Source organism: Dermacentor albipictus, chromosome 2, assembly GCF_038994185.2.
Source record: "Dermacentor albipictus isolate Rhodes 1998 colony chromosome 2, USDA_Dalb.pri_finalv2, whole genome shotgun sequence".
In the NCBI taxonomy this organism is placed as follows: Eukaryota; Metazoa; Arthropoda; class Arachnida; order Ixodida; family Ixodidae; genus Dermacentor; species Dermacentor albipictus.
Window position 1 is genome coordinate 86,980,782 of NC_091822.1, and position 27,932 is coordinate 87,008,713.

The 27,932-nt window shown below is 48.8% G+C and overlaps 1 protein-coding gene across 12 annotated transcripts in view; it reads left to right on the forward strand.

Moving 5' to 3' along the window:
* Positions 1-9,081: 9,081 nt before the first annotated feature.
* LOC135900941 (monocarboxylate transporter 9-like) overlaps positions 9,082-27,932 on the forward strand; it is a 47,687-nt gene continuing 28,836 nt past the window's right edge. For 3 of the 12 annotated variants that reach the window (XM_065430556.2, XM_065430548.2, XM_065430557.2), the window contains exon 1: positions 16,888-17,024. Coding sequence is in view for 1 of the 12 variants with exons in the window: in XM_065430555.1 (XP_065286627.1) it covers positions 16,886-17,024 (139 nt within the window). In the remaining 11 variants the exon portion in view is untranslated. Of the gene's footprint in view, positions 12,304-14,506; positions 14,683-16,870; positions 17,025-21,522; positions 21,602-27,932 lie in introns of those variants that run through there. The other 9 variants (XM_065430551.2, XM_065430559.2, XM_065430553.1 and 6 more) reach the window with 8 other exon arrangements.

A 27,932-nucleotide genomic window follows, 5' to 3' on the forward strand; every position in this document is an offset into this window, starting at 1 on the left:
CCCTGCTTTAGGCAAAGAAGCTTGGACATCTTTTGAGTTATTCTCGCCCACAAGATGGTTACTGTAACGTTTCGAGGATGGCTGAGTGCATCATGGCGTGGACTATTTAAGACATTTCATACGCACTTGGTGTAAGCACTTACCAGGGATATCCTTATAGTTTATCGTATAAACGTTGTTGGTTTTTTGTGTCTCAAAAGAGCTCACCGAATCGTCAACCAATCATTTGTTGCTTATTTCGTAAAATAATGTACGTCTTAAAATTCTTGAGTTTTAGTTGCTGAAACCGCAATCTTTTCATGAGGCACGCCTTAGTGTGAGTGAGTGAGTGAGTGAGTGAGTGAGTGAGTGAGTGAGTGAGTGAGTGAGTGAGTGAGTGAGTGAGTGAGTGAGTGAGTGAGTGAGTGAGTGAGTGAGTGAGTGAGTGAGTGAGAAAACTTTATTTCGAATCAGAACGATTCGCGTGCGGCGAGTTAGTGGGTGGGGACACCCGCAGAGGTTACGGCCAAGAGTTCTTGCCTCTCGGCGGCTTCCGTCGCCCGGTGGACTGCCCCGAGTTGGTCTTCCAGGTTCGAACTGGGCATCGCGGCCTGCCACCGCGTGTGGAGGCTGCCAATAGAGGCTTCGCTCGCATTGTGATGCATTAGTTCCTGGCATTCCCATAGCATGTGTTCTAGCGTGACCCATGTGTCACACAATTGGCATCTATATGTTGTGTATATGTATGGATAAATAGCCTGCATTCGTATCGGGCTCTTGTAGGATTTGGTTTGTAGTTGTCACCATTGGACAGCTTGCAATCTGGTGAGTTGTGGATGGGGTGGTGGGTTAGTGCATCATTGCATCCTGTAATGGTTGGTGATGTCGTTAAATCTGGTCATTCTGTCTTCCCATTCCCATAATTCAGAAGGCCTTGCCGAGGAGTCTACGTTCGTCGCAGCTCGGAAAGTCAGTACTCGAGCTACGTTGTGTGCTGCCGCGTTAGGGTTGTGCTCTCCCGTTGAGTCGGCGGTGTGGGCTGGTATCCATAGGATTTGAACGCATCTGTCTTCCCTTGTTGGTTTGCCTTTCGTGAGTTTGGCGCCCTCAGCTGAGATCCGGCCATTCGTGAAGTTGCGTACTGCCGTCTGGGAATCACTGATTATATAGTATGCGTTGGTTTGTACTGTGGCTAACGCTATAGCCACTTCCTCCGCCGTTTCGATGCGTGTGGTGTTTATAGTCAAGCTTGTGCAGCATTGTCTGTTGTGGTTAAGTACTGCTGCGGCAAAGCTGCGTTTGTGTTTGCAACGTGCATTGTCTACAAAGACCGCGTACTTGTTCCTTCCGCAGTTCTTTGCCATGTTCTTTGCCCTACTTTTTCTCCTGCGTTCGTGGTGTACAGGATGCATATACTTGGGTAAGGGGGCTACCGTGAGTCTGGCCCTTATTTTCTTGGGTATGTGCCGTTTGTCTCCGTGTTGTGTGTGGTAGCGGATCCCTAACTTATCTAGGATGCGTTTGCCCGCCGTCGTCTTGGAGAGGCGTTCCTATTGCGCTATACGTTGCGCTCCTCTTAGCTCCTCCAGCGTGTTGTGCAGTCCCAGCTCTAGGAGTTTCGCCGTGCTCGTGCTTAGCATGCGTCCAATCGCACGATAACGAGGCGGTCTAACTTTTTCTTTTCTGTGGTGCATTATCTGTGGTATGCCGCCACATACGTCATCTGACTTATGACGAACACCTGGATGATTCTCATGACGCTTGCTTCTTTCATTCCCTCGGGCCTGTTGGGTATTCTCTTGATCAATCGCATCGTCTGAGAAACTTTGGCTTCGATTTTGCGAATAGTTTCTCCGTTGGGGCCCTTGGCTTCTATAATAATTCCCAACACCCTTATCTTTTCGACTTTGGGTATGGGTTGTACATCTTGGGTCAGGAGTTGTATTTCTTTATAGGTTTGTGTGTTGTAGTTCTTGGGAGGTTTCCCCTTTAACGTTGGTCTTTACAGTAACAGCTCATATTTTTCGGCCGAGCATGTTAAACCGGTGCCTTCTAGGTATTTCTCGACTGTTTCAGCAGTTTCTTGTAGACTCTGTTCAATGGATTCATCACTGCCATCGTTTATCCATAGCGTGATGTCTTCTGCACAGATTGTATGGTTAAGTTCTTAGATTCTTTGTAATTTGCTAGGAAGACCAATCAGAGCGAGGTTGAATAGCATAGGTGATATAACCGATCCCTGCGGTGTGCCTGCACTGCCCCTAGGCACTTTCTCGGATGTCAGACCTCCTACCGCGATTTTTTCTTCTCTACCCGTTAAGAAGTTTCGTATATAGTTGTACGTCTGCTCGCCCAAGCCGAAGTTGCTGATTTGGTGCAGTATGGTTTGGTGTACCACATTGTCGAATGCCTTCTTGAGATCTAACCCGAGGATGGCTCGAGTCGATCTCCCTGGGTCGTCTATTGGTGCTTCAGTTGCAGCATGGCGTCTCGTGTAGACAGGTTTCTTCGGAATCATATCATCGTGTTTGGGAGTAAGTCATTGTCTTCTGTGTGGTTGGTGAGCCTCGCGAGGAAGGCATGCTCCATTAGTTTGCCCTCGCAGGAAGTTAAAGGTTTGGATCTTAGATTCCCGAGCTGTAGTTGCCAGGCTTTGGTATTAGGATGACTTGTGCCGTCTTCCACTTCTGCGGCATCTTTCCTTGTTTCCAGCACTCGTCAATATATTCTGTTAGTTTGCCAATGGACGCGTCCTCCAGGTTTCTGAGTGTCTTGTTTCTAAGGGCGTCTGGAGCCGATGCCAATTTGGTGCTGAGCTTGTGCAGGACTGCTGTTATTTCTGCTTCGCTAAACTCTTTATCGAGGTCGGAGATCTGTTCGCCTTCGTATTCGATATGAATACACGGTAGTTTGCCAATGGACGCGTCCTCCAGGTTTCTGAGTGTCTTGTTTCTAAGGGCGTCTGGAGCCGATGCCAATTTGGTGCTGAGCTTGTGCAGGACTGCTGTTATTTCTGCTTCGCTAAACTCTTTATCGAGGTCGGAGATCTGTTCGCCTTCGTATTCGATATGAATACACGGTGATGCCAGTGATATGTATTTGAGTTCGACCTCTTTCTAAAATTCTCGTTCTGTTACTTTATACGCGTATAGGATATTGTGCAAGTTTTGCTTTTGCACCGTTTTTCTTTCCTCTGGGTTAAGGAGATATTTGAGTAACCTCCCCGTCCTGCTTGTGCTAAGTTGCTAACCCATGTCCATGTATAGTTCCTCCCATTGTCGTTTTTGGAGATGTGCATATTGTTCTATTTCTTTGTTTAGTAAGGCTATCTTCTTCCTTAATCTCTTGTTATGTTTCTGCGTTTTCCATAGTTTCTGCAGCCTTTGTTTGGCCTCCCACATGTGCGAGAGCCTGCTGTCTATCGCTTCTAGCTGAGTCTCTTGTGAGATCACCTTCGTTGACTTGAATATGTCTTCCGTTAGGTTGGCTGTCCACTGGTCAATGTCTGTAATGATTTCTATGTTCCTCTCTTCCCGTATTTTCCTGAATTTCACCTAGTCACCTAATTTGAGTTGATTACCGGTGAATTTGTCGGGGCCTCCATTGAGTTGGATTTCGATTATGGAGTGGTCGCTCCCCAGGTCTTCCTGTGTATTTAGCCATCTTATGGATTGTATATTCGTAGCGAAGGTGAGGTCTGTTCTGGAGTTGTCACAGAGGCTCTTGCCTTTCATTGCGGGCCTTGCTGGGTCCGTGACAAGGGTTAGACCTTTCCTGCTGGGAGTGTAGCCATAGATTTTTGCCTTTGGTGTGGTCGTACTTATACCCCCACGTGGGGCGGGCGGCGTTAAAGTCTCCACCTATTATCACTTTCGGAGCACCTGCTATGTCGAGCATGCGTTTGAATAGTGTTAAGAATCGGCGCCTCTTGAGTTTTGAAATGCTGTATACGTTTAGAATAAAAATACTGTTATTTGTCTTCCTTGGTGGTACAATTTCAATTAGTATGTTGTCTATGTCTGTGACTCGTGTATCATGATGTACAACCGTACGGTCTCTTCTGACTAGGGTAGTAAGGGCCTTGGTTTCTCCTACGGCATTGCCTATGGATTGGTACCCTGACAGTGTGGCGACACCATTCGTTTCTTGGAAAAATTCTCATGCCTGGCTTTTGTTTCATTTTTAGATATTCATAGAGATTCGATTTTTATTTCGGTAACTTCTACAATGCCATATGGTATATCTTCTTTTTCTTTGCCTGGCCATGATTATGCTGCGATATTAGAGGCCATCGACGCTAGGATCGGCGGCCTGAGCAGTAAGGAAGACTTGGGAGTTGCTTGGACTTGGGAGTTGACTTGGGAGGGGCTACAGCGTCCATTCTTTCTTCTAACCTCGTTACTTTTGCGTTTATATTCTCAAGATGTTGCTGTACGGGTTGTAGTTGTTGTGCGACTATGCTGACTATGGCCGCCTTAATTGATTCTTCCATCTGGCTAATGCGTTCTTCCATCTTTTTCTCAAGTCTGGGTTAAAATTCTTCTAGATGTTCTTTTCTTATGGTTGCTGTTTTAGTTTTCTTGGGTTTGGTGCCATTGTCCTCAATAATATCTGCTGTCTTGCGTTCAAATTGTGGAGTATCGCTGTTTTCTTCCATGTTCACATTCTCGCTCTCCATTGTGTTCGTTGAACTTTCGCTCTGCTTTTGTTTTTCAACTTTGTGTTTGTGAACTTCTTTTATTCTCTTCTTCTCCTCACTCAATGCTGCTATTTGTTGTTTCATTGGTGCAACGACTTGTTTTATCTGTGCGAGCTCTTCCCCTAATTTATTATTAACTAAAGCCTCCACCTCCACGCGCTTCCCCTTGACCGCGCTTGCCCAGCTCACCGTCGGTGTTGGCATGGTGCCTCCAGAACTCGGGGGTTCCTTGGCCTCGGACCTGGCTCTGCTCCCCAACCTGGGTCTGCTCGACCTGGTTGTGGACCTCGATCTGCCTCTGCTCCTGGACTTGGGTCTGCTACGCCCTTCTTTCAAAGGATTCGAAGGGGGTTCTGGTCGATTCTTCAGGATGTTAGGCCATGCGGCTTCTCTTGCGTCGTGGTTTTCTTCTTCTTTGTCTCTTTCTTATTTAATTTGTTCCCAGTGACTTTTCTTCACCAGAAAGGTGATCGTGTATCTTGCCTTGCATTCTCGATCTGCTGTAGGGTGATCCATGTAGCATAACCAACACTTAGCCTTGCATTCATGATTTTCGGGAGGGTCCGCCAACCCGCATCCTCGGCAAATCTTGTCGTCGGGGTTAGGACACACGTCCGCTCTGTGTCCTAATAGTCCACATTGCGCTGTCTTCCAGTCGTATGCCTCGGATCACTCCTTTGGATGTATTGTCCGGGGCCGCTTCGTAAGCGCTGGCTTCATATTCCAGTGTATTCGTCGTGATGCAGACGACCTTCTTGTACTTGTTGGCGTGTTCTTCTGTGGGAGTACTGAATACTATTATTTTCTGTTGATGTATGATGCATATCGTGTGTTTGCCTCTTCGGGTAGGCTGGCCCCTCGACGATGCTTTGGACAATGTGAGTGCTCGTGTAGTCGGAGACTCGAAAACACCCTCTTGGTCTTACTATTATCTTATAAGCCTCCTTGGGTAGATAAGGCATTCTGCTCGCCTTGGTGATCTGTCGTATACGCCGCTCTATCTGTTTCTTGCCTTCTCCCATGGAGTGGGGTGGCACCTTGATTCCTTGGTCTTACATCGTATAACTGGACGCCAGCCTGTGCCATCCTCGTAGTCTTCCTGCGTAACGTCTTCTCCTTCGACCGATACTTCCATCTTGCTAAAATTCCTGACCGCTAAGCGCGCGGGAGGCCACGTCGCCAGAGATGCGGCGAAGCCGCCAATGGCTGGTGTGCAGGCGTAATTTGGTCAAACATCGGTCCTCCCACCTGAATTAAGTGTCAGGGTGATCGCGGTGACTTGCTGCGTCGATCCATGGTGGCCTTTCCGATGAATTTGGTGATTTCCGCTAGGAATGACTCGAGAAACACAGAGCCGACGAGGGGTGCGTCCGCTCACTGTTGTCTTCTTCTTCTCCGGAATATTCTTGACTACCTTGGATTCTTTAGCACGTAATTTGATTCAACTACATAAGAGTTTTTGCATTTCGCCCTCATCGAAATACAGACACCCCGACCTCGAGTTCAACAGCGCAATGCCGTAGTCCCTATACTACAGCGGTGGGTCCACTGTACTGAATAGTAGCATGTATGTTTTCTTTGTATCATTATTGTTCGTTAGTGGTGGTGGTGGTGGTGGTGGTGGTGGTGGTGGTGGTGGTCTGTTGTAGCTGCAGCTGGGTTTAACCTGACTATCTAGGCCGCGAATTGTTCCACCCAAGCGTCCCTTTCATTTGTCACTGAGGTACTCTTCGTATGTCGAAAAATTCCATGTCTCTTAGAAATGTGAGAATAAGGCTTGAAGCTTTCTTGCGGGCTCTAGCACATCCTTCCGGAAAGACAAGGTGATGTAGACACGTATGTGGGAAATCTTTCGCTTGTAAATTTTGGAGTCCCTTTCACTGCAGTAGCTCGGGTGCAGAAAGCATTCGATGTCTCTTGCTTCATTGCACGAATTACCCAAGGGAAAATCGGTACGTCCCTTCTTGAATAGCCATGCAGGGACACATGCAGAACCTGTCTTCATTGGATGCAGTAGCGAGCCTTCCTCATGACGTAACCGCCTGGTTACGCAGGGTGAATGTGACGGAATCCAAAGATATACAAAGTGAACACGGATGTCTGATTGCGAGACTTGACTGCTTCATGGTACTTTGGCGTTAGGGGATGTGAGATGGCTGCCTACGCAAGACTGCCAGCTTCGTCATTTTCAGCAATGTCGATGTGAGACTGAAGTCTTTTTTTATTCAGGTCTTTCACTAATGACAGTGACTTTCACGGCAGCTTGCTTAACGGTAAACAGCGACTGGGTTATTGCAAAGCCTCCTTCGAATCCGTGAGGAGTACGGCATCTTATGCAGGCAAAATATTTAGCTTTCGTAAGGCAGCAGCTATTATACCCCCCTAGACAAATGTTTATCAGACCACACTGTCCAGCCGGCTAGACCATGTAACATTAAAAGAAGGTTTACCAAACATAGCTGCGCCGTGGTCTGCGACCGCTTTGACGGACCCGTCTGTGTTCGCTAAGAGTTGATTCTGGGAATTTATAGTCAAGTGCTCAAGGACGAGGAACTTTGCTTCTGACGATGAAACAGTGTTGCTTTAATGCAGTATCAGTACGCTTACGCTGCGTGTAATGGCTTCAAATGTCCAGGGCTGCTCTGTATTTTGCCTATGCATTGAGCAAAGCAATTCTAAGGCTCGAAGAGTTTTCAGCTCTGCATAAAACTATGAATGTGTCCTGGCGCCTATACGTTGAAGAAGGATTTCGATCGAAGAACTTTAGACGCCTGAATGTGGGCACGACTCGGCTTCGCACAACTTTTCGTTCGAACCTGGCTGAGGAACTCCTAGACATAGTCGAAGGCCTTTGTTGTGTGTTGCTTTTAGGCGCTCGTACTGGCTGACGGATGACGACATTAGGGGAAGTTAGTATAATATTCTACTGGTAACCAACACTGAATGTAATAGTAGCCTTGGCGTTGGGCGCTTACCTCAGCGTATGTCAACGACGCGCTGAGGCACATGGATCCTCTATGATGATTGTGTCGCAAAGCTATCAACAGTGTGGATCCATTGTAACCTGTGGTCAGTGTAATGCCGAGAAATCAAACACTGGTTGCTTGCCGAAAAGTGGAGCCAGTTAAACTCTACTTCAAGCATTTAGCTTTTCGCTGCATTCTGGAAAGTAAGACAGTCGTGTCGCTAGCCCAGCGACACGAAGGCTATACCACTGCCGATTCCATGCCGATAACAACCTTTATTGCGGTGACCGTAACTTATATACAAGAGCGCTGTGGCGCCATCAGTGGCATGTGACCTGCGTCACGTCGGCAGTGCCATCTGTTGCGAAGGCACGACACTACATCTAGCCCTCCCTCAACAAGAGAACGCAGGTTATATGCACACAACCAAAAAACCGTCACTGCTTGTGGCGGCCAACTAATTATTTGCGCTAACAAATTGATAGTAAAATCACTGGTGGCGATTGCCTAATAAAGTCACTGCAATCAGTAAGTTCATTGCACATAATCCCTGAACATTGCTGGCGGTCTTCGCTCCAGTGTAGAATGGCGCAGCCCTGACTCTACCGGCTGATGAGGGTTTCCCTATTCGCCACCACGATCAGCACACAGTGCAGAGGTCATGGTTACAGCTAGTGGGCCCCCTGGCCGTGCAGGTGGCTTGGCGTGCAAGGGGGCAGTGGTGACACCAGCGGTTCCGGAAACCGTGCGTCATCAGTCATTGGTGTTCTTTGGGATGTGGTGCTCTGTGTTCCTAAGGATGGTGTCTGAGTTCTGGCGTTGCCTGCCGGCATGTCTATGTCCATATTCCCCGACAGGGATTCTTGTCTCGCCGTTGCTTCTTGTACTGCTTCGTGGGGCACAGCGGACAATTGAGAGGCGTTCCACGTCCTGCCGTCCCCGAGGTGGAATGGCCAACAACCTATGCATTTCAGAATTTTGAGTGGAGCACCAAAACTAGGGGTGCCTTTCATTCCAGGTAGAGGATGTTTGACACGCAGGTAGGCACCCACATTGAATTAGGGCTCCCTGGCTGCTCTCCACTTTCCTGAATGCGCCTTGTTTCTTTGTTGGTAATCGTATACATGGCGCCGAAGTCTATGTAGTTCGCGGGTTGGGTGGGGTGGGTGCCAAAGTCTGCGGTTGGCTGGCCTATGACATCTGACGATGTCCTCATGTGACGTCCATGGAGCAGCAATGCTGGGGAAGAAACCAGTGGTGCTGTGAGTGGTGGCGTGGTAAGTACCGAGATATTTCGTAACGGTCGCCTCGATGGGTCGGTGCTCCAGTAGATAGAGTTGTATATATGATTTGAGGACCCTGTTGAACCTTTCCACCGCAGCATTGGCTTGAGGGTGGTGAACTGCAGAGAAGAAATGTTTAATACCCCTGTCCTCTAGGAAACACTCGAATTCACTTGACGTAAACTGTCGGCCGTGATCCGACACTAGTTCTGTAGGGTAACCCTCTCGTGATAAGACACCAAGGAGGAAGTTGATCATGGTGCGGGAAGTGATGTCGCTCCAGAATGCAATCTCTGGCCATCTGGAGAAGCAGTCCACTACCACAATGACAAACCAACGGTAAGTAGGTGCACCTTCGAAGAACCCCATAATGTCTATGACACTTTGTGCCAGGGCCTGTCAGGCAGTAGGACAGGATGAGGTGGTGCCTGCAAATTCTTTAGGCACTTGTCTGAGGCTTGGCAAACAGTGCAACTTCGGTTGGCGGTCTCCACTTGCTTGTCAAGACACGGCCACCAGTACTTTTCCCCTCATGCGTGGCATAGTCTTGACTATACCCAGGTGGGACTCGTGGCCTAAATGGATGAAGGTATCAGTCAATTTGGCAGGTGCCACAAGACCTTCTGTGCGCAAAAGAAGCCCATCCACTACAGTAAGTTCCTCCCGTATATAATGGCAGGGTGTCAGTTCTGTCGGAAGTGTTTTCCGGTTTGGCCGTGATGACTGGATATATTGCGTGAGCTGCTGTAGTATGCCATCCTCAGTGGTAACAACCCGAAGATCCTCTAGATGTACAGGCGATGTAACGAAAGACCCTTGATCGACTTGCAAGCCTCCCTCTGTTTCTGGAACAGGCATTCGGGTCAACGCATCTGCTACTTGGCAGTGGGCTCCGCTGCGGTACTGGACTTTGAAGTTGTAGCACAGGAGTCGTGTGGTCCACCTTGCGATACGAAGGGGCCGCTGTCCTGTACTCCGAGACGGAGCAAGGATACCAGAGCATGGTGATCTGTCAATAGGGTGAGCTGCCGGCCCCAATGATAAACTTGCCACTTCTCACAGCACCATGGACCGGCCTAGGCTTCACGCTCTCCAGCTGAGTATTTTCGTTCTGTCTCTGGTAATGTTCGCGATGCAAATGCCACAGTCCGCTTGTGGGACCCCTCCACTTGTTGCAATACGGCGCCCAGATCGTATGCAGGCGCATTCGTTGAGACAATGACGGGCAACGTTGGCTCAAACATTCGCAGGACCTTGTGGGATGTTAGGAGTGCTTTTATCCTCGTGAAACTTTCTTTAGCGGCGTTGTCCCAGTCGAAGGTTACGTCTTTGTGTAGAAGACGGCGCATTGTCTTTACTTCATCTGCCAGTCATGAGACAAACTTGGCATAGTATTCAACTAGCCCTAAAAAGAGAGTAGCATGGCTGCATCTGTAGGCGCAGGAGCCTTAACGATCGCGTCAACCTTGTTCTGGAGCGGTGATATACCCTCTGCGCTGACCAGATGTACTAATAAAGACCGCTCCGATGTTTTAAATATGCATTTTTCGTTGAGCTTGAGCCCAGCTTCAGCTATTCTTTCAAGGATTTGCTTCAGATCCTGTGTGTATTCGCTCTGAGTCTTCCCAAAAATGATTATTTCATCCAAGTAGCACAAGACCCTTTTGCAGCCTTCAAGAATCTTCGTCATGATCTGCTGGAACGCAGCCGGTGCTGACGTCAACTCGAAGCAGACCCTCTTGAATCTGAAAATGCCCTCATGCGTAATGAACGCGGGTAGGTCTGCTTTCTGGGTGGAGCACAACTTGATAGTATGCCGATGCGGGGTCCACCTTGGAGAAGCAGCGTGCTCCGTTGAGGGCATGGAGCAGTTCCTCCATCTGAGGCAAGGGAAAACTGTCTGCTACTACACCTCTGTTAGGCTCTCGTAGATCGACGCTCAGTCGAATGCTACCGTCAGCCTTGCGAGCTGCTAGAACTGGAGAGACCCATTCGGAGGCATTAATTCTCTCTATAAAATCTGCTGTAACTAACTTCTTGATCTCATCGGAGACCGACTGCCGGAGAGAGAATGGTAGGGGCCTTAAGTTCTGCGAGACCAGCGTGACCGATTTTTTCATCGTGACCTTATGTTGCAGGCCTGCACAAGTGCGAAGCCAGGCAAAGACAAATGGCCAAACATGATCCATACTATTGGCGGCATACCGAATTTAGGATGGCCTAGCGTTGCTTTTGGTGTGCCGTTTCGAGGTTGCAAACCGGGGCTCATGGTGGGAACTTGTGCACGTCCTTCCGTGGACAGATGCAGACAGCGCAATTCTTCCCCCACATTGAGAAGGTTAAGGGCTCGAACAGCATTCAGGCAGAGGAAAGGTGTCCCACATGGCGTAACATGACATGGTATCATGGCTGCTTTCCCTTTGCACGAGACTTGAGTGTGAAATATCCCGAGAACGAGAATTTTCCTGCGGGAGAAGTCCAGCAGCGTGAGGTGGGAACTTGTCAGCTGTGCTTCGTGGCTAAAACACGCTTTGGAACAGATGCTCCCCCATAATGGACACGGCCGAGCCTGTGTCAAACAGAAATGTCATGGCATGCGCGTGTGTCGTCGGGGTAACCGGCGCAACCTTGACATCGATGTAGACGCCGGTGTTCTTTTCCCTCCGGACCGCCGAAATGCTAATAACACTTGCATCTTCTTCCGGTGTGATTTCTTGGACCTCGGCAGAGTGCCATTCTCGTGTGCGGTGGCAGCATCGACAAGCTCTCAGAAAGGGACCACGGCGTCCGCAGGCAAAGCATGTGCGACCGCGAGCGGGACATGCTGATGGCAAGCAACTTGCAGCGCCGCAGTTTCCGCAGACAGGTGCAGTTCTGGTGCCCGGGTGAACGGCGGCGGCGGCATTCAGATCAGGCGAGGATGCGGTTTGCGTGCGCGAGCTGAAGCGGCGGTGACTCGGGGAGCCTGTGCCGTTATCGGGACGATGTTCTCGTCGGCCCTGTCCGGTGAGGTTGCCCGGTAACTGCTGAATTCGGTGCACTGGACCGGTGAATGCCTCGGATTCGCGTTGCGTCCACTCACGCAGAAGTGCTATCTGGACAGCATGATCGAACGTCAGTTTATCACCCTCGAGCAGCAATCTCTCCCGGAGTCGCGGGCACGTGACACTTGCTACAAACTGCTCACACATGTTTTCGTCGGTTTGAGTGGCGAAATCGCAAATAGCCGCCAACTCGCGAAGTGCGATAGCGAAGTCCGTGACAGGCTGCCTTTGCAGTTGGCGACACTCACGGAATCGATGGCGTTGCAGGCGAATGTTGTAAAGGGTGGAGAAATGCCTTGTTGGCATCTCGACGGCCACGTCATACTCATCGGGTAAGTGTGGGGCTTCTGCGGTTGTGTCGTGCGGCAGCGTCTGCGTCCCGGCAGTTGTGGCGGATTCCGTGACGGCGGCTGCATGTGACGGGAGCGTGGCAGCGGCTGCGGCGCTCGGTTGCTCTATCTTGGTTTGCAGCGAACTCGGCGGAAGCGCGTCGAAAATTCGTTGTCCTTCGGTCCCCAGAGAGTGCAGCAAAAAAGCTCGGTGGCGGGGTGCGGATAGTTTTGTTGCTCCGGACGCCAGTGAAAATGTCTCAAATAGGCGCATCCAGCGGGGCCATGTAGAGCCGGTGTGCCAGGGGCGTCAATGAATGGGGGCGGTGGCGATATCCCAGTGGAAAACATCCTCGTCGCCAATTTGTCGTGTCGCTAGCCCAGCGACACGGAGGCTACACCACTGCCTGTTCCATGCCGACAACCTTTATTACGGTGAACGTAACTTATTACAAGAGCGCTGTGGCGCCACCAGTCGCATGTGACCTGCGTCACGTCGGCAGTGCCTTCTGTTGCGAAGCCACGACACTACAAAGACAAATGACGATTTCTGCACTGGTAGCATCTGTATATGGATACCAGAACGATCACCTCACACGTATAACCCAAGGAGTTGCAAGCGCTATTCAGGCGCACTTGTCCACGCTACCTAAACCTAGCATCCATTCCTGCGTTTCAGTTAGGAACCTACTGGGGAGCACGTAGAAAAAGCTTTTGCAATAGAGAGAAACCGAGGAAACGATTTTGACGTAAAGAACGGACGCTAGAATGACCGCGGAGGTTTGCAATTAAGAATGCGAAGAAAGAAGTTAAAGGGAAAATCTGTACGATGAGACAAAGAAAGGACAGTACCTTGCTATCTGAGGCTCGAGCTGGTTGCCTGATGACAAAAATATACCGAAGCAAGTGCCGGAAGATAGTGTAGTTAAATTGAAGTGAATTCTGGAGGTTTACGTGCCAAAAGCACGATTTGATTATGACGCATGCCGTAGTGGAAGAGTCCGGATTACTTTTTACCATCACGGAATGTTTAACGTGGCCGAAATGCACGGGCAACGGGCGTTTTTGCATTTCACCCACATCTAAATGCGGCCGCCGTGGCTGGGATTTGATCCCACGACCTCGTGGTTAGCTGCGCAACACCATAGCCCCTAAGCCACCGCGGCGTGTGAGGCATGTGTATGCGGCAGCAAAAATCCGGAGACCATTCATCACATCCTAGTAAAATGCTAATGGATTACCCCAGTGAGACCCAGAGGTAACGTACATGCTCAAGAAGCGCTCGCATTAAATTGGACGGAAGCATCGACTGATCAGCAGTCGAGATAAGCAACTGACTTTGGAGTATTGGTGGAAAAAAGCTGGTAAGAAATTCATACGACTGGATCCAGTACAGGCATAGGTGGCGATTCAGGGCAAATAGAATGGCTTTGAAGAAAAAGGAAAAAAATATTGCGGAGATGTATAGAAATACACTAGAATAAGAAACTACTACAATAGACTTTATTAAATCAAGCAGGCTAGGTGACTATTTGCCAACCCCCCGTTTCAAAGCGGCCGTCAATAAATCAGGAGCAGCAGCAATGCAGGCACACTTCTCTTCCAAAGGTCGGTGATTGTGCTTAGAAAGGTCTCCGCATTGGTTCATCCGCCTATTGGCGGATTATACGCCAGCAACTTGAGCGAAAACTGAACACGGCACGCCTAATTACATAACATAATATTTCGCGTTTTTTGAGAGGGTAGTTACGAACGACCATCGGCAGATGTCATATCAGGATCGCTATTGAGCGCTACTACTGTGAACTTGTGGAAGCACTCTGGCGATTCTGGATGAAGACGCGATAAATATTAGGAGCTGAAACGCGGAAGAAATAGTTGGCCCTCGCCGGGGCATCGAAGACGGCTGTACAAGTGCGAAAATGGGCCATGTGCAGGATACGATAGTGCACGGAAGAGTATACAGCTCCCATTTTGTGTGTGTGTGCGTGTGTGTGTGTGTGTGTGTGTGTGTGTGTGTGTGTGTGTGTGCGTGTGTGCGTGCGTGTGTGCGTGTGTGTGCGTGTGTGTGTGTGTGTGTGTGTGTGTGTGTGTCATAGATCCGCTGGCCTGGTAATTTTTTATCGTCATGCCCGTGTTGAATAAAGAAAAACTGCGAAGAGCGTTATCGTTATCTTTCACTCGTTGTGAGCCTGCATCGAGGCGCTGTTCCGCGAGCACGCGCTTTGCTCTCGCGGCTTCGCTGGCGCAGCTGCGTGTGTTGTGTCGCAAGGTCGGTATTGTTGCTGTCCGTGCTCGGATCTTTTTTCATTTCTCACCGGAAACTTGTCTGCCTGCGAACAAAGAGCCTGCATCCCACTTGACTCCGACGCTGCGTCTACGGTGAGTTGCCTCTTGTGTGTCGGGAAAACGAGTGCCTGCTGATAAAGCTTCCATGTTTATAGCAAAAACGGGCGCTCCCTTCAATTATCAGTGATTCGTTAATGATTGGTGACCAAAAAAAAGAAAAAAAAACCTTGCACTTGGACAGATTTAACTTGCAGATAACAAATGTAAGCGTTTTAAAAACTACGGTTGAAATAGTTCCCAATATTACACGGGGCCATATATTGGCTCGTTATGTTGACTCGTAACTGAAAGCGCGAATGGCGCCTTCTTAAATTTTTTCGGTGATCGACAGAATATAGTTTGCGTCTAGCTGAATCTTGCCTTCGGTGCTGGTACAATCAAGGCCTGTAGTAGTCGTGAAAAATCTTCATTCTCCATTCCAAGTTCAGTCATGCACAGTGTTGTTTTGAGGTCGCGCGTAACCGGGACATGTTGATTCCATTTATTGTGTCCGACTTTGTGTGGATTTAACGCGCTGTGCCTATTCATTTTATATGATCTCCGAGCCACGGGCAGCCATCAGCAAAATATTTTCGTTTTTCCCAACTCTTTTGGTAGGCCTGAATATCTGCCCCGATGGCGTCTATTATTTCATTCGCCCATTATGACGAGATACCGCGCACCATGCAATTCTCGAAATACAGTCGCCGAGTTCTAGCACTTCGCTTTCACCAGATTCACACTCTTAGTGTTTTGAGAGGCTAGTTGGTTCAGTCTAATGATTGATTGCTAAATGTGTGAAATTGGGAAACAGGAGATGACTCAGGAAAAAAAAATTTGGAAGCGTTCTTTTTTATCAAAAGAAAATGTAGCGCCTGTATCAGGGGCACATCCATATCGCTCTTCAGTACGGGAACGTCTTTTGTTTATTAAAGTATTGTGGTGACGCGGGGACAGGTTTCTACCTTCCTGTTGATTTGTATGCGCCTGCGCACTTGGCCTCTCTTGTAATGCTATCTTTTCTTACACCCAACGTTGCAATAAACCAGCCGGCAGTCCACGCTCATTCTTTCCGCATTAGCTCTGCTCGTGCGGTGCCCGCTTTCCAATTTTTGCGCATTTCGCAATCGATCTCTAGTAGATTCGTGCGTCGAAGGAACTCCGAAGCACGAGAAACTGCATAAACTCATTTTTGTTCTGTGCACTCCAGAACAATATCTGTTTGAACGAATGCGGCAGAAGCGTCTTGCATACCCCGGCCGTGGTTGCTCCGTGAATATGGTGTTAGGCTGCTGAGCACAAGGTTGTGGGATCGAATCCCAGCCACGGCGGTCCGCATTTCGATGGGGGCGAAAGCGCCCCTGTACTTTGATTTAGGTGCACATGAGAGATTCCCGGGTGGTCGGAGCCCTCCACTACGGCGTGCCTGATTATCAGAAAGTGGTTCTGGCACGTAAAACCCCGTAATTTAATTTTTTTTCACAAGCCTGTCGCATAATCCGTTTAGCGTGCGGAATACATGCACTGGCGTAATGCGCTGCGAACGCACATCAAGTAAGTTTGCCAAACAGGAACAAATCGAAAAGCAGGAGCAGTGTTTAGAAAATTGATGTCACTGGCTGGGATGAAGGCTGAGAGGGGTAACCCATCTTTCGCTTTTCACACAAGGAAGCAATTCGTTTGGTAAAAAGTGGCGCGAGCATGCTTCGGACTCAGATAGCCCAAACTTGATGCGCTACTTGCAAATGAGGGCGCGTCGTACAGAAAATGCATGTTTGGACACATATGAAGCGCTTGTGCCGCATTCGTTTGAACCGAACAAATGACCACTTCTTTTTGAAAGCATTTTTTTAACCAACGGGCAATCCGCTTGAGGGAAGAAACAATGACAAATTCCCGCAATTCCAGTAGCACTCAGGGATTCAAACGCGGTAATTAGCATTCTTGGCTGTCGGCACTTCTTGCGCCCCCAGTTACCGTTGGGTGATTGCTAGGGGCCAATTACAGTACCAGTGTGTCACAAACGCCGTCGATTTTATCGCGTACCACAACGCATATCAGCTCGGTGCCTCCCGGCGCCCACGGACGTTGCAATAAAGCGCCGGCCGTCAAGCTGGCTGGTTATCGCGTTTGAATCGCTGAGCAATGAAGAGGCAAGTAGAACATGTGTAATAACGTCCACGCTCACGTCACGTGGTTCCGCCTACCGGACAACATCGGGGCACCTGGCTAGATTGTGGATGCAAATACTTTCTTCATGCGCGACGCTATAAAAGCCAGAATACATGGAGCGAACTTTCACGACGAAGTTCGGGCGGCAGAAAATCTGCCACGCCGCGACGCCGTATGTTCGTCGGGCTGCGCTACATGGAGCGAAGACACGGCGGCCGCCGCCGGTGAGTCACTGCGTTGTCATCGGTGTGGCTAGGCAGTTTAATTCGCGCTAAGCCACTACGAGGCAAGACGAGGCAAATGCGCTGTAGTGAAAAACATGAAACAAGAAAAAAGAACTTTAACGACAACTATTATCGCTTTTGAATTGCGGAACACTCTGAAAACGCGTAAAATTCTGTTTAGAAATGATTTCTAATGTTTTTTATGTGTTTGAGACATTCATGTGCCCATGTAGTTTAAAGAAAGCGGCGATGCTATGCGTTGTGGCAAGACTGGGCGGGTAAACAACTTTCGCCTCCTCCAACTCCGCGGCTGTGTTCTGTGGCTCAACCCGCGCGCGGCCGAAGCAAGCAGACCCGGAAGTAGCGCACGTGAGCTTGTCTAACCATGGCTATTAACTTATTAACCGCTTTGGATGCCATGAATGCGAAAAGCGGGAGACCGGCGTGAACGATAGAGCGGGATCGGGATACACGGACAAGCGGGGAAGCCTAGCCGGAAGTCGGGGCGGATAGTGGGACCTGATGGGCTCGCTTTGGGGCGCCGCTCGTTTGCCGCTTCCGGTATCGTCGCCGCCCGACGAACTTTTCTGCGCCAGCTGGATCGGCGGCGAACGACGTTTTCTTCGCCGTCGCGCGTACGCCGCCGGGCGTCGAACGCCGACTATTCGTCGCATATTCGCTCCATGTATTCTGGCCTTAATAGCGCACCTGTGCTGCGGACATGTTTTCAGACTGTCACAACACGCACGTGCCTGCCCAAGTCTGGAAATAGAAAGCGTATCCGAATTCCAACAACGTATGTTTCTCCGTCATCCGAGAGGAACGTTTTGCGTGGACACATATGCCAGGGCGCCCGTGTAAATCGCGAGGGACAAAAGCGATGCCAGGTGAGGAATGGCAAATAAACATGTTATACGAAGGAACGATTTCATTTGCGGTGAATTATAGGCAGACTGCATATTTCACACACATATTTACGTGCAGTAGATCAATTTATATTACTTGTTTGAATTTTCGGTGGTGGTGATTGCGTTGTGTTGCAATTGTGGCTTTTCCTGATGCGTCGGTTTCGACTAGCGCAGCTGCGGACCGAAATGCGCCAAGCGCCTCAACGAACTTGATTGCCCAGGAGAGAGGATGCTGCGTCCATGGCCTAATTGTCCCAATATCAGGCATGGGTGCTAAAGATTCTGTGTTAGAATCCTGCCGTTGGAGAGTATTATGAACGTTTATATAATTGCTTATAACGTGGTAATTTGACGAAAACGATGAGTCTGCAACATCACAGGGCTGTTTAAAGCAAAAAGGACACAGTTTAGGCAAATCTGTGCACTAACCATCATTGCCATGCTGGCTTAATCGCCCTGCTTGCAGCTTCCGCAGAAACTAGCGTCAGCGTTTCCCCTGGTAATTACTATTTTTGGAAACACTGTGCCTGAAACAGTGAAATACTCTCGCTGCACCTTCTTCAGATGGCGCCATCATCCCGTCAAACGCGCTTAGCGTTGCGGACCAGATACGTACGAATGCGTGCCTCGAACTTGGCAAGATAGCGTGGCCTTAAAAAGATGCAAGTTCGTGTAACCGATAACGTGCGTGGTCATCGGGAAGGACAAAGAAGCATGGCACGCAAATTCTCGTATTCATAGCACGTAAACCAATGAAACGTTAAAACACTAATTGTATTGCTCATATCACGAGAAGCCAACAAAGACACCAAGGAATACACAGGGTAAATTATTTGTACTTACTAATTGAATTAAAGAAATGTAGATTAATGGCAATGAAAGGGGATGAAAAAACAAGTTGTCCTCAAGTGTCCAACGATCCCACGTCTTGAGTGAGCATTCGAAATTTTCTAGCGGCATCTGTCCATAACAGTATCGACTGTTCTCTATCGCCTTGAAGCGCTGACCGAGAAGCGCTATCGGCGTGATTGTTGCTTATGGCGCCGCACTGACTTGGAAACGACTGAAATTTCACGCCGTGTCCTTCCTTAGCCTTGGTATGTATTAGTTATCTAATCCGGAACATTAAATGTTTATAGTATAATAGTAATGACTTCAGTGCTGCCTTCACGTCACTGAATGTGGACAATCTCCGAGGTTATTCTTAGTTGACGAGGCGAAGTGCAGCGCGAAGAGTTGTGAGTCCCGCAGCCGTCGATGTCGTTGAGTGACACGCTTTGAAACTGATGGTGGTGGCTCTCGTTGGGAATATCACGGCTCCAGAGGAACACTGAAAAAAAAGCATCTGTGTAAATATTTACGTGGTCTGCGTATCTCTGGTGCAAAAGGAGCAGAGTCATTTGTTTAAGAGCAGGTGATGATAGCTCAGATTTTTTTCTGATTCCGGGTATAGGGTGAGGCGCACTGCAGGTCGAGCCAAACACCATCGAGGAATCGATGGCTTAGTTACGGGAGTTAAGTGTCATGGAAGGCGCGTGTAATAAACCGAAATCGTCATACAAAATGATGCCTGCGGCCTTTCTGACGGTAGTGATGCAAAATGATGGCAACCGGCTCGGGAAAAGTGGATATTGTGCACACTCAGCCCTTCCTCCGGAATTTGTGTTTGTATTGGTTTGTGTCGGGCAATTGGGATAGTCGCCACTCTTGACGCGGATTTTGGCAAACCGAGAAATTCTGAGAGACCGAGCTTGAATAACCTGTAGAGTGCCAAGATTTTTCATGCAAGTGCTGGTCAGTACGGGCAGAATGAATCTCAAAAAGCCCAGAAAGAGAGCCCTGTACAATACCGACATTACATGCACTGACATTCCCTAAGTCTTTCCTCCCAAAAACTTGACAAGCTGGCAGATTGCCGTCAGGCACTGTTTCAAGTAGGTAACGTGCGGGCTCTATGAGAGATCTTTGTCAATGCTTATGCTCAGAAATCGGTGAGACTTCTCATCAGAAATGATCTTACCATGTATAGAGATGGCATAGGTTGTACTATACCTTTCCCGGTGAAATTGGATGCCTGCTTCTTCTATAGCCTCTTTCCATGTTTCTTTATGTTATATATATATATATATATATATATATATATATATATATATATATATATATATATATAATACAACCTGCGCATTGCAATGTTATCCATATATCACCATGACAGGAAATAAACGGAGAAGTCAGACAACATAACGATCCATTGGTGCATGACATCGCGACAGACGAAACATGGAGAAAAAAAAAAACCACAGGACGAGCGCTGACTTCCAACTGAAACTTTAATGCCAGACCCTTGCAGTGCGCAGACATCTCGGAGTGGGCGCAGGAAGGACCGCTATGAAAAAGACAAGTAAATCATCGTCGTTAGAATCCTCAAGGTTTCTAGAACACAAGGAAATTGAAGTCTGCGCGGCACATGCTTCCCGTAGTTTGTCCATCCGAGTTGCTTCAACAATTTCCCGCTTTGTCAGCTGCCCCCTATGACTATACAAAGTGGCGGTGTTGGCAATGGTGGGGACACATGCACAATCACGACAGTAGTGTGACAAGTGCGAGCTTGCTTGGCCTTCCATGGAATTATAGTGCACCCGCGGCGACCTAATGCCAAACATATATAACTTGTCGCAGCACTGTTGTGATTGTGGATCTGTCCCCATGTTTGCCAACACCACCATATTGTATAGTCGCCGGGACGCAGGAAGGACGCAGCGGGAAAATATTTAGCAGTTGGGAAAGGCAAACTGTCGGAAGCATGCGTCGCGGAGCGTTCGATTGCCTTGCATTCTAAAGAACATGGGTACTTAAAGCGCTGACATGCTTATCTTTTTCGTACCGTTTCTTCCTGCGCGTGCTTTGAGATATGTCTATTGCACGGGTTTGGCATTGAATTTTGACTAGGAAGTAGGCGTTCGCCCTGCGCTTTTCTCTGTGTTTCATCTGTCACGCTGTCATATGCCAATGGAGCCCGACTGCCCAGCCCAGCTTTCCTCCTAGCTGATCATAACTATGTGCCGAAAGGCAACGTGCATTGAAACGCCATTACTGAGCACGTGCAAGGTTGTCGACATTCTGCATCGTGAATGGAACTGAAATCGCGCCATTAAATTAGGTTTATTTGTTCTTATGTCTAACCTCATGCGATTCATTCTACTCGCCGCATTGGCTAGGCAGCGGCGGCCTCGTTGCGATAGACGCAGAATCAGAAAATGCTCGCGTTATTACGATGAGGCTGTGGAACTTATGGAATCTCAGTGGTTTATACGCGAGTGGACAAAATCTGTGGTTACGCGCGCTGTCTCCCAGAGAGATCGGCACGCCTGTGACCGTGGCCGCGTGGACGGCTTCACCGGACAACTGGACTGCACATGTGATTGGCGTGCTCTCGCGCGAGCTGTCCCTTGCATGCGCACAACCGCGTGCAGCGACAGCAGTGATAAGCATCGAGCGAGTTTGTGCCGTGAGATCAGCTTGTTTCAGCGTGGGTGTCGTCACGGTAGCTACGGCTCTGTTCTTAGACATCGTGCTACTGTTACCCTCAGGGACAGCCCGACTCCGGCACTGCGACGAGGCTTCCGTGGCAGAGCAACGAGGGCACACACCACACCACCAAGAGAAGCTGTGAGTGGCATCTGTTCCCACTGCAGCATGAGCTTAACTAGACATTACTTATTTTGTTGTAGCGCAAGCTCAACAATGACAACAGAGAGCTAAGCGATAGGTAGAACTCAGAGTGGTGTATTATGCGCCAAGTAGAGCACAATGAGGAGAGCAAATGACAACGGCGATATTGGCAACGACGTGGATAAACGGCAACCCTTAACTAACCAACTAGCTTAAATTTCAGTTATTCTTCAAGTATAGTACCCTACATGCGCGGTTCTACCATAGATTCGCGCCTCGTGACCGGATGTTGTGTCGTGCATAGTCTTTTCTAGTGAGTACTTTGCAGTTTATTTTACGGCGAAGCTGTTTGGGGCTTGGGTTTCGTGCATTTTTGTTCTGCGTCAACAGAAATGGGGGCCGATCCTGGTGATAGAGCAGAAAGGGTCCAAGTGCAATGTCATATACCCCTGTGGACTTCGGGTAGTGGGCTCCGGAACTTGTAACGCGCCCTTCTACTATCCTTGTCACACCTGGGACCCAAAGAGGTCCCGGACACAAGAGTAATTAAATAGATTTATAATCGAATGATTAAAAATAATTCTAATGGTAAGAAAACACATGCAAATGAAGTGTACAAGTAAACACAAAATGACAGAAGTGTCAGATCATAGTTCACGTTATCGTGTCCATAGGGCTAATGATATGCCACGTGATTGTGGTATATCTCATGGGATGCGAAGATAACTTCGCTCAGGAATAGCTTTTTGAAGAGCTGAAGTTACCATCGCGAGTAAAATTCTCGCATGATTGTCATTTTTCGTGTCCCAGTAGCACACGGCACCAACGATGATGGCGTCGACGGTGACTCGTTGATACTGCTGTACGAGGTGTTGACGCACAGGCTCGTGCTTCAATATCTTAGCGTCGCGGGCATCGGAGAAGCCGTCTGAACGGTTGTCCAATCGGCAGCAAACGTCGACCACGACCACCTCGTCACCGCATGCTAAGACGAGGTCTGGGCGCACGGTGGTGTTGCCGACGGTTCGGTTCTCGAATGCGATCGTGAAACGATTCCGGCACTCGATGCGCAGCCGAGCCACAATATGGTTGTGGCGAGCGGTATGCATGGCGCTCTTCTACATGCAGAAGACTTGGGGCAGTGTCTCCTTGATTTGCCCCCAGACCCTGCACCGCTGGTCGCAACAAGACACCCACATGGCTCCGTTGATCAGGGCTTAGCCCAAAAGGCCGACCCACGTCGGCCATGTCTACGTTCGCACCGCCCTCTCTTTGTTGCCGTTCGAAGCGCTTGCGTATCTAGTGTGCTTCCGTTCCCCCTCTCGTGGTGGCGATGCCGTCGAAACGTCACGCCCGTCTACTTTCCTACGGCTCCTCGGTGTGGTGGTCCCGTCATCCAAGCGAATGTATATAAGAAAATGACCAAGCCTTCCCCTACCGGAAAATGGGTGCAAGCGAAGCTTGTCCTGCGTGCACCTGACCTTCGTCACGGTCAAGTAACCCACGGATAACTGTGCCGCATTGCATCGGCTTCCCGCTCCCTCAGCTCGGGACCTTTTCGTTGCTGTCGGATTTATAGCCTGTCGTTATCGGCGCGCGGGCGAGCGTCGCTCGACGCCGGGTGCGTCGGAGCGCGTTGACCGCATCCGGTTACTTTGGCGGTGCCAGTGCGTCGAACCATATCGGTCGAACTACAGACGCTGTTGTTCTCGCCGACGGGACGTAACCTGTGCGCGCGCTTACGCTACGTCGGACTATATTTAGGCCTCGCGCCGCCAGTGAGCCCTTTGACGGGCATGTTCTCGCCGCCGCTCGTTGAAGGCTGCCAGTTCCTGAGGGCAACGCACAGCGCGTGGCCGTCCCATACGTTTTCACAGAATTAACTCAATGGAAACGAAGTCGGCGCAGTGCGCCCAAGAACGAGTTCTGCCCTTCTTTCCACGGCTTGAAGCGAAACGGCATTGATTGGTTGCGCGCGTGGCATGAGCGCGCGCCTATGCTGCCTGAATCCTTGCTAATGACTGTGAACTCGTCAAACCGCCTTTTCCCACAGCTGCACTACTCTGTGAGCAACTGGGTTTTCGCGTGACTACATCGCCACCGAAACTTGTGAGCCAATATAAGCTTCGCTTGAAACGACAAGTTACCGTTCCCCATTTTGCATTTCACTTCTGTCATCGTAATGGGGAGGCCGCTTATAGTCCGGGCTCCCGAGGAGCAACGCGCCTACGAAGAGTGATGTCACATCACCGACAACACCGATGTGCACGATCTTCATCGGTGGTGTTAGGTGCCTACCGGCGATGTTTGCATTCTTGTCTCTGTTCCTGCCGTCACTCTTCGTAGGCGCGTAGATCCTCGGGAGTCCGGACTATCCGCGAATATGATGGGATTAATATTATAATAACAGCGGTGATACGAGAGTGTGCGTGCGTACCTAACGTCACGATGACCACCGTTCAAGACGGTGTGTTTGTACCATTGTTCGAAATTCTGTGTTACCTCTGTGTCGTGTGCTTAACAGCTTTTCTGGTCATCCACTTGCATAGAGTGGAATGGCTCATATTTTTTTATTTAGTCTAGGTGTTTCTCGACTGTTTTGAATAACTAGTGTTTGCTCACGTCACCCAGGGTGTCTTATCGGCTGCGGTGCCATGAAGCTTAGTTCCGTAAGCGCCACAATATTGTGTTGCGCCATTTTCGCATTTTGTGTGCCTGAAATAAATATACGTATTGTGTGTTGTGACTCGCCGCGCTTAACTTTGGGTAACTCACGTTCCACGAATCACCTCAACCCCTTCCCCTCACCCCCGGCACTCCTCTAAGGTGAAGGCTTGGTTCATTAAAATCATCCCGGAGGCGTCCACCATAGAGTCGCTCACAACCGCAGTGTTTCTTTCGGGTCAGACCAAGGCTGTTTTCACAGTCACTACCCTGAACACCCTTAACAGGACGGCAAAGAATCTTGCATCAACTATGCTAGTTCATTTCGCAGAACTAAGAAGGACCCGAGGGTTACAAGCGATGCGGTACGTTACAAGCGCTCTCCTGGCCACCGCTGTTCAATGTGAGTCGTGTGCGCATGCGCAGCAGCCACGAAAGCCGCGATGGGTGCTCTCATTTAAGTAGTACATATAGTTTCGGTTTCCTAGCGCACTAAGGCATGTTCTTTGACGAAGTGTCTACATACATATTGCCGTTTTGTTTTACTGAGTTGTGCATTATAATGGCCCCTATAGGTACGCTAGACATTTCCTCGATAAGTATTCGTTGCTCTATTGGCTTCAATATTCATGGTCGTATAAATGTTCAACGAAGTTAGCAATTATCAGTCGTGTAGCACACATGCAGCAGCAGTGCGGAATGCTTTATTTGCGCAAGCAAAATTAAATTTTTTTCATGGACAATAGGCAGTATAAAGAAAATATTCACTTCACAGAGTCATGTAAACGCCAAAAGTATAACAAAAGTTGTGTTCAGCAAATATTTTCGTGCTTTATGCAACTACAGAAACGATGTCGAGATATCCTGAAATAGTGTACCGTTTATTTACACATTTATTAAAAAGGACGGAATGCACAAAGCACAAGTAATTGTTGTTGCCTTTCATGCAACAAGCAAGTACATATTGCTTTACGAAAGGTGAGTAGTGTAGCGACTCGTGTTTATCGAACTTTGACCAGCGTTACTATTGGGCTGGTCTACCGGACGCTGCAGCGTCTGGTAGACCATGGCGACCAGGCCAGGACGAGACGATTTCTAGTGCGAAACTAGCACAGTTTATCCAATGGTTCATGAAGGATAAGAAAACAATGAATTAATTGAAAAAGTACATTGTGGGGGCCCCTTAAATAGGTCCACTAAAATCGTAGGCAGGGTCTTGCTCACGTCAAAGTCACGTAACATGCACTGATTCTGGTCGGGGACGGGCGGCTAATCCCGTCTCCCAGGTGACGTGGCACGTCCTTGTCTCCTCTGCCGGCAACCCACGCAGTCTGGTCGGGGATGGGCGGCCGATCCTTTCTCCCGGGTGACGTTGCACGAGGTTGCCTCCTCTGGCGGCAACCCGCAGGTGTTTGGTTCGCGGAAAGAGTGCTTCCCTGTAGTCGCACAGTTTGTGAAGAGGGTTATCCCCTAGAGTCGCACACATAAAGGGGCATGTCATCCCTGCGGGGTGCCTGCCAGAGCGGCAACCACTGGAGACAACCACCGCAAATTAGAGACCCATCTTCCGTTTCGATTAGGCATGGTCTTTGAGCATCCTTTTCGCACGGAGTGTTACACGCCAATCGTGACCGTAGCAAGAATCTAAAATATAGCAGAATGAGGCAGCTAGCCACAAACCAATTGGTAGACAGCATTAGATCGCTAATCGAGCATTTGCAGGTGGTCTATCCGATCAGCAGTTTCAGTAGATTGATCGCGCTCTTCCTGTGCGATCGCTTGCGTTCTTGCCTTGTGACCGCTGTTTGGCGAGACTGTTTGCTTTGACATAGTGAAACAAAAAGACGTCAATCTCATAATTGAATAATGTTCGAGCCATTACCCTTAAAGAATTATCTGTTGATATCAGGTACAACTTATTTTTAAAGAAGTAGCTGGTGTAATGAGAGCAGCATTCCGGGCCAAGTTGGTAACTCTTTACTTACATATTATTGTGCAAAATAAAAAGACACAGCCGTAAGAGAAGACGCGCCAGGCGCAAACTTTCAACTAAGTTTATTGTAACACTGAATCGATCTGTACATGCGATGCAGTATAAACTGCGCATGCGCTTACATAAAAACGAACTGCGGATTCGAAATGACTCATAACTATGTTACACAATGCGCAGTTCGTTTTCATGTGTGTGCATGCGCAGTCTATACTGCTTCACATGTACAAACCGATTCAGTGGTACAATAAACTTAGTTGAAAGTTTGCGCTTGGTTTGTATTCTTCTCTTACGTCCGTGTCTTTTTTGTCGCGCAATAATACCTGAGTAATAGCTGGTGTGGCTGCTGAAGAAATAAAAATGGTATGTTACTGGCTGCAAGAAGTGAGGCTTAAGATCCGAGCGATCACTCTCTTATGTTAGCTCGAGATTTTCGCAGTTTTCAGCCTCAGTATTAAGGTCCGCACTTTTGCCTAGAATGAATCCTTGTGGTATTGCATTGAAAGCGTATTTAACGGTCGCCTAACACACTACTGATTTAAAGCACGGGAAAGCGGGCCTGAACCCGCACGTAGCCAGAGCGCAGCGACAGCTGGCTTGGCCCTGCACTCGGCTTGTTTTTGCATGCTCGCACACATTACCTTATGTGTATTGGCATTCGCAAAGTTGTAAAACCCTCATAACTGCTTATCTTATGTTTGGTGAAAAATTCTGCCACTGAAATTTATGAGATTCGGCGTTGGCAGCGCAGCATTATTAGGACCGAAAATAGTGCTCCTGGTTGTGAGTGTCAAAGACAATTTTCCACTGCAGCACCATCTCTGGCGGGAACACGGAACTGGCTCCTGTGTCTGGGCTGGTTTAAATCTTGATATCATTAGGAGTGCAGGGGCGCTCTAACGTAAAACTATTCCAAACGTTTGTATTCCAATTCTTCAATGAGCCCTCCGCGTCTGGTGAAAAACCTTTTTGGACAATCCCCGCTTCACGACGTCACGACAACCGTGATAGCTCCCCGTCTGACGTGTACATACTGGTTATGCATGATTTGACCGAATAAAAGAAAAATAGTTATTTCCGATTCGACGCCTTTACGCCATTAGCCCTCGGTTATTGGTCAAAAGCTTCGGGCTGCACCCACTTCACCTGCCTCTCACGCGACGTCACGAAAGCGCAAGAACTTACTGCGTCAAAGTGACGTGTACGCGTTAACGATGCATTAATATGCGGAACGAAACTGATTTTTTTTTCTGAATAGCCGCAGGTTGCCCGGTTTCAAAAGGAATAAAACATGGCTGCCTCCGATCACTCAAGCATTCGCTGCTCGCACCTGCCGGAGAGCATGGATTTATTTGTGTGTAATGAAGTTTTTGCGTGACCGTGTAATGTTTTCGAGCACTTTCGACGCGTATATGACCTTGTCCTGCCAACTTTTCTTTGCTGAGGATCCGTTTTAGCACCATTCTTAAGCTTCTGTTGCATGCCGCCGCGATTGTCCACGAGCCACCGCAAGCTAAATAAAGGAAAGCGGACCAATCGCAGACGCTGTCACCGCTCTCTTCACCTGGTTATCGATTTTCAGTGCACTGGCTCGGCCCCATCGAATCACTCTCCACTTGAGCGTGTTCCTCGCCTCCTGTCAGCCAATTAGATAAAACAAGCTGCAAAGTGTAG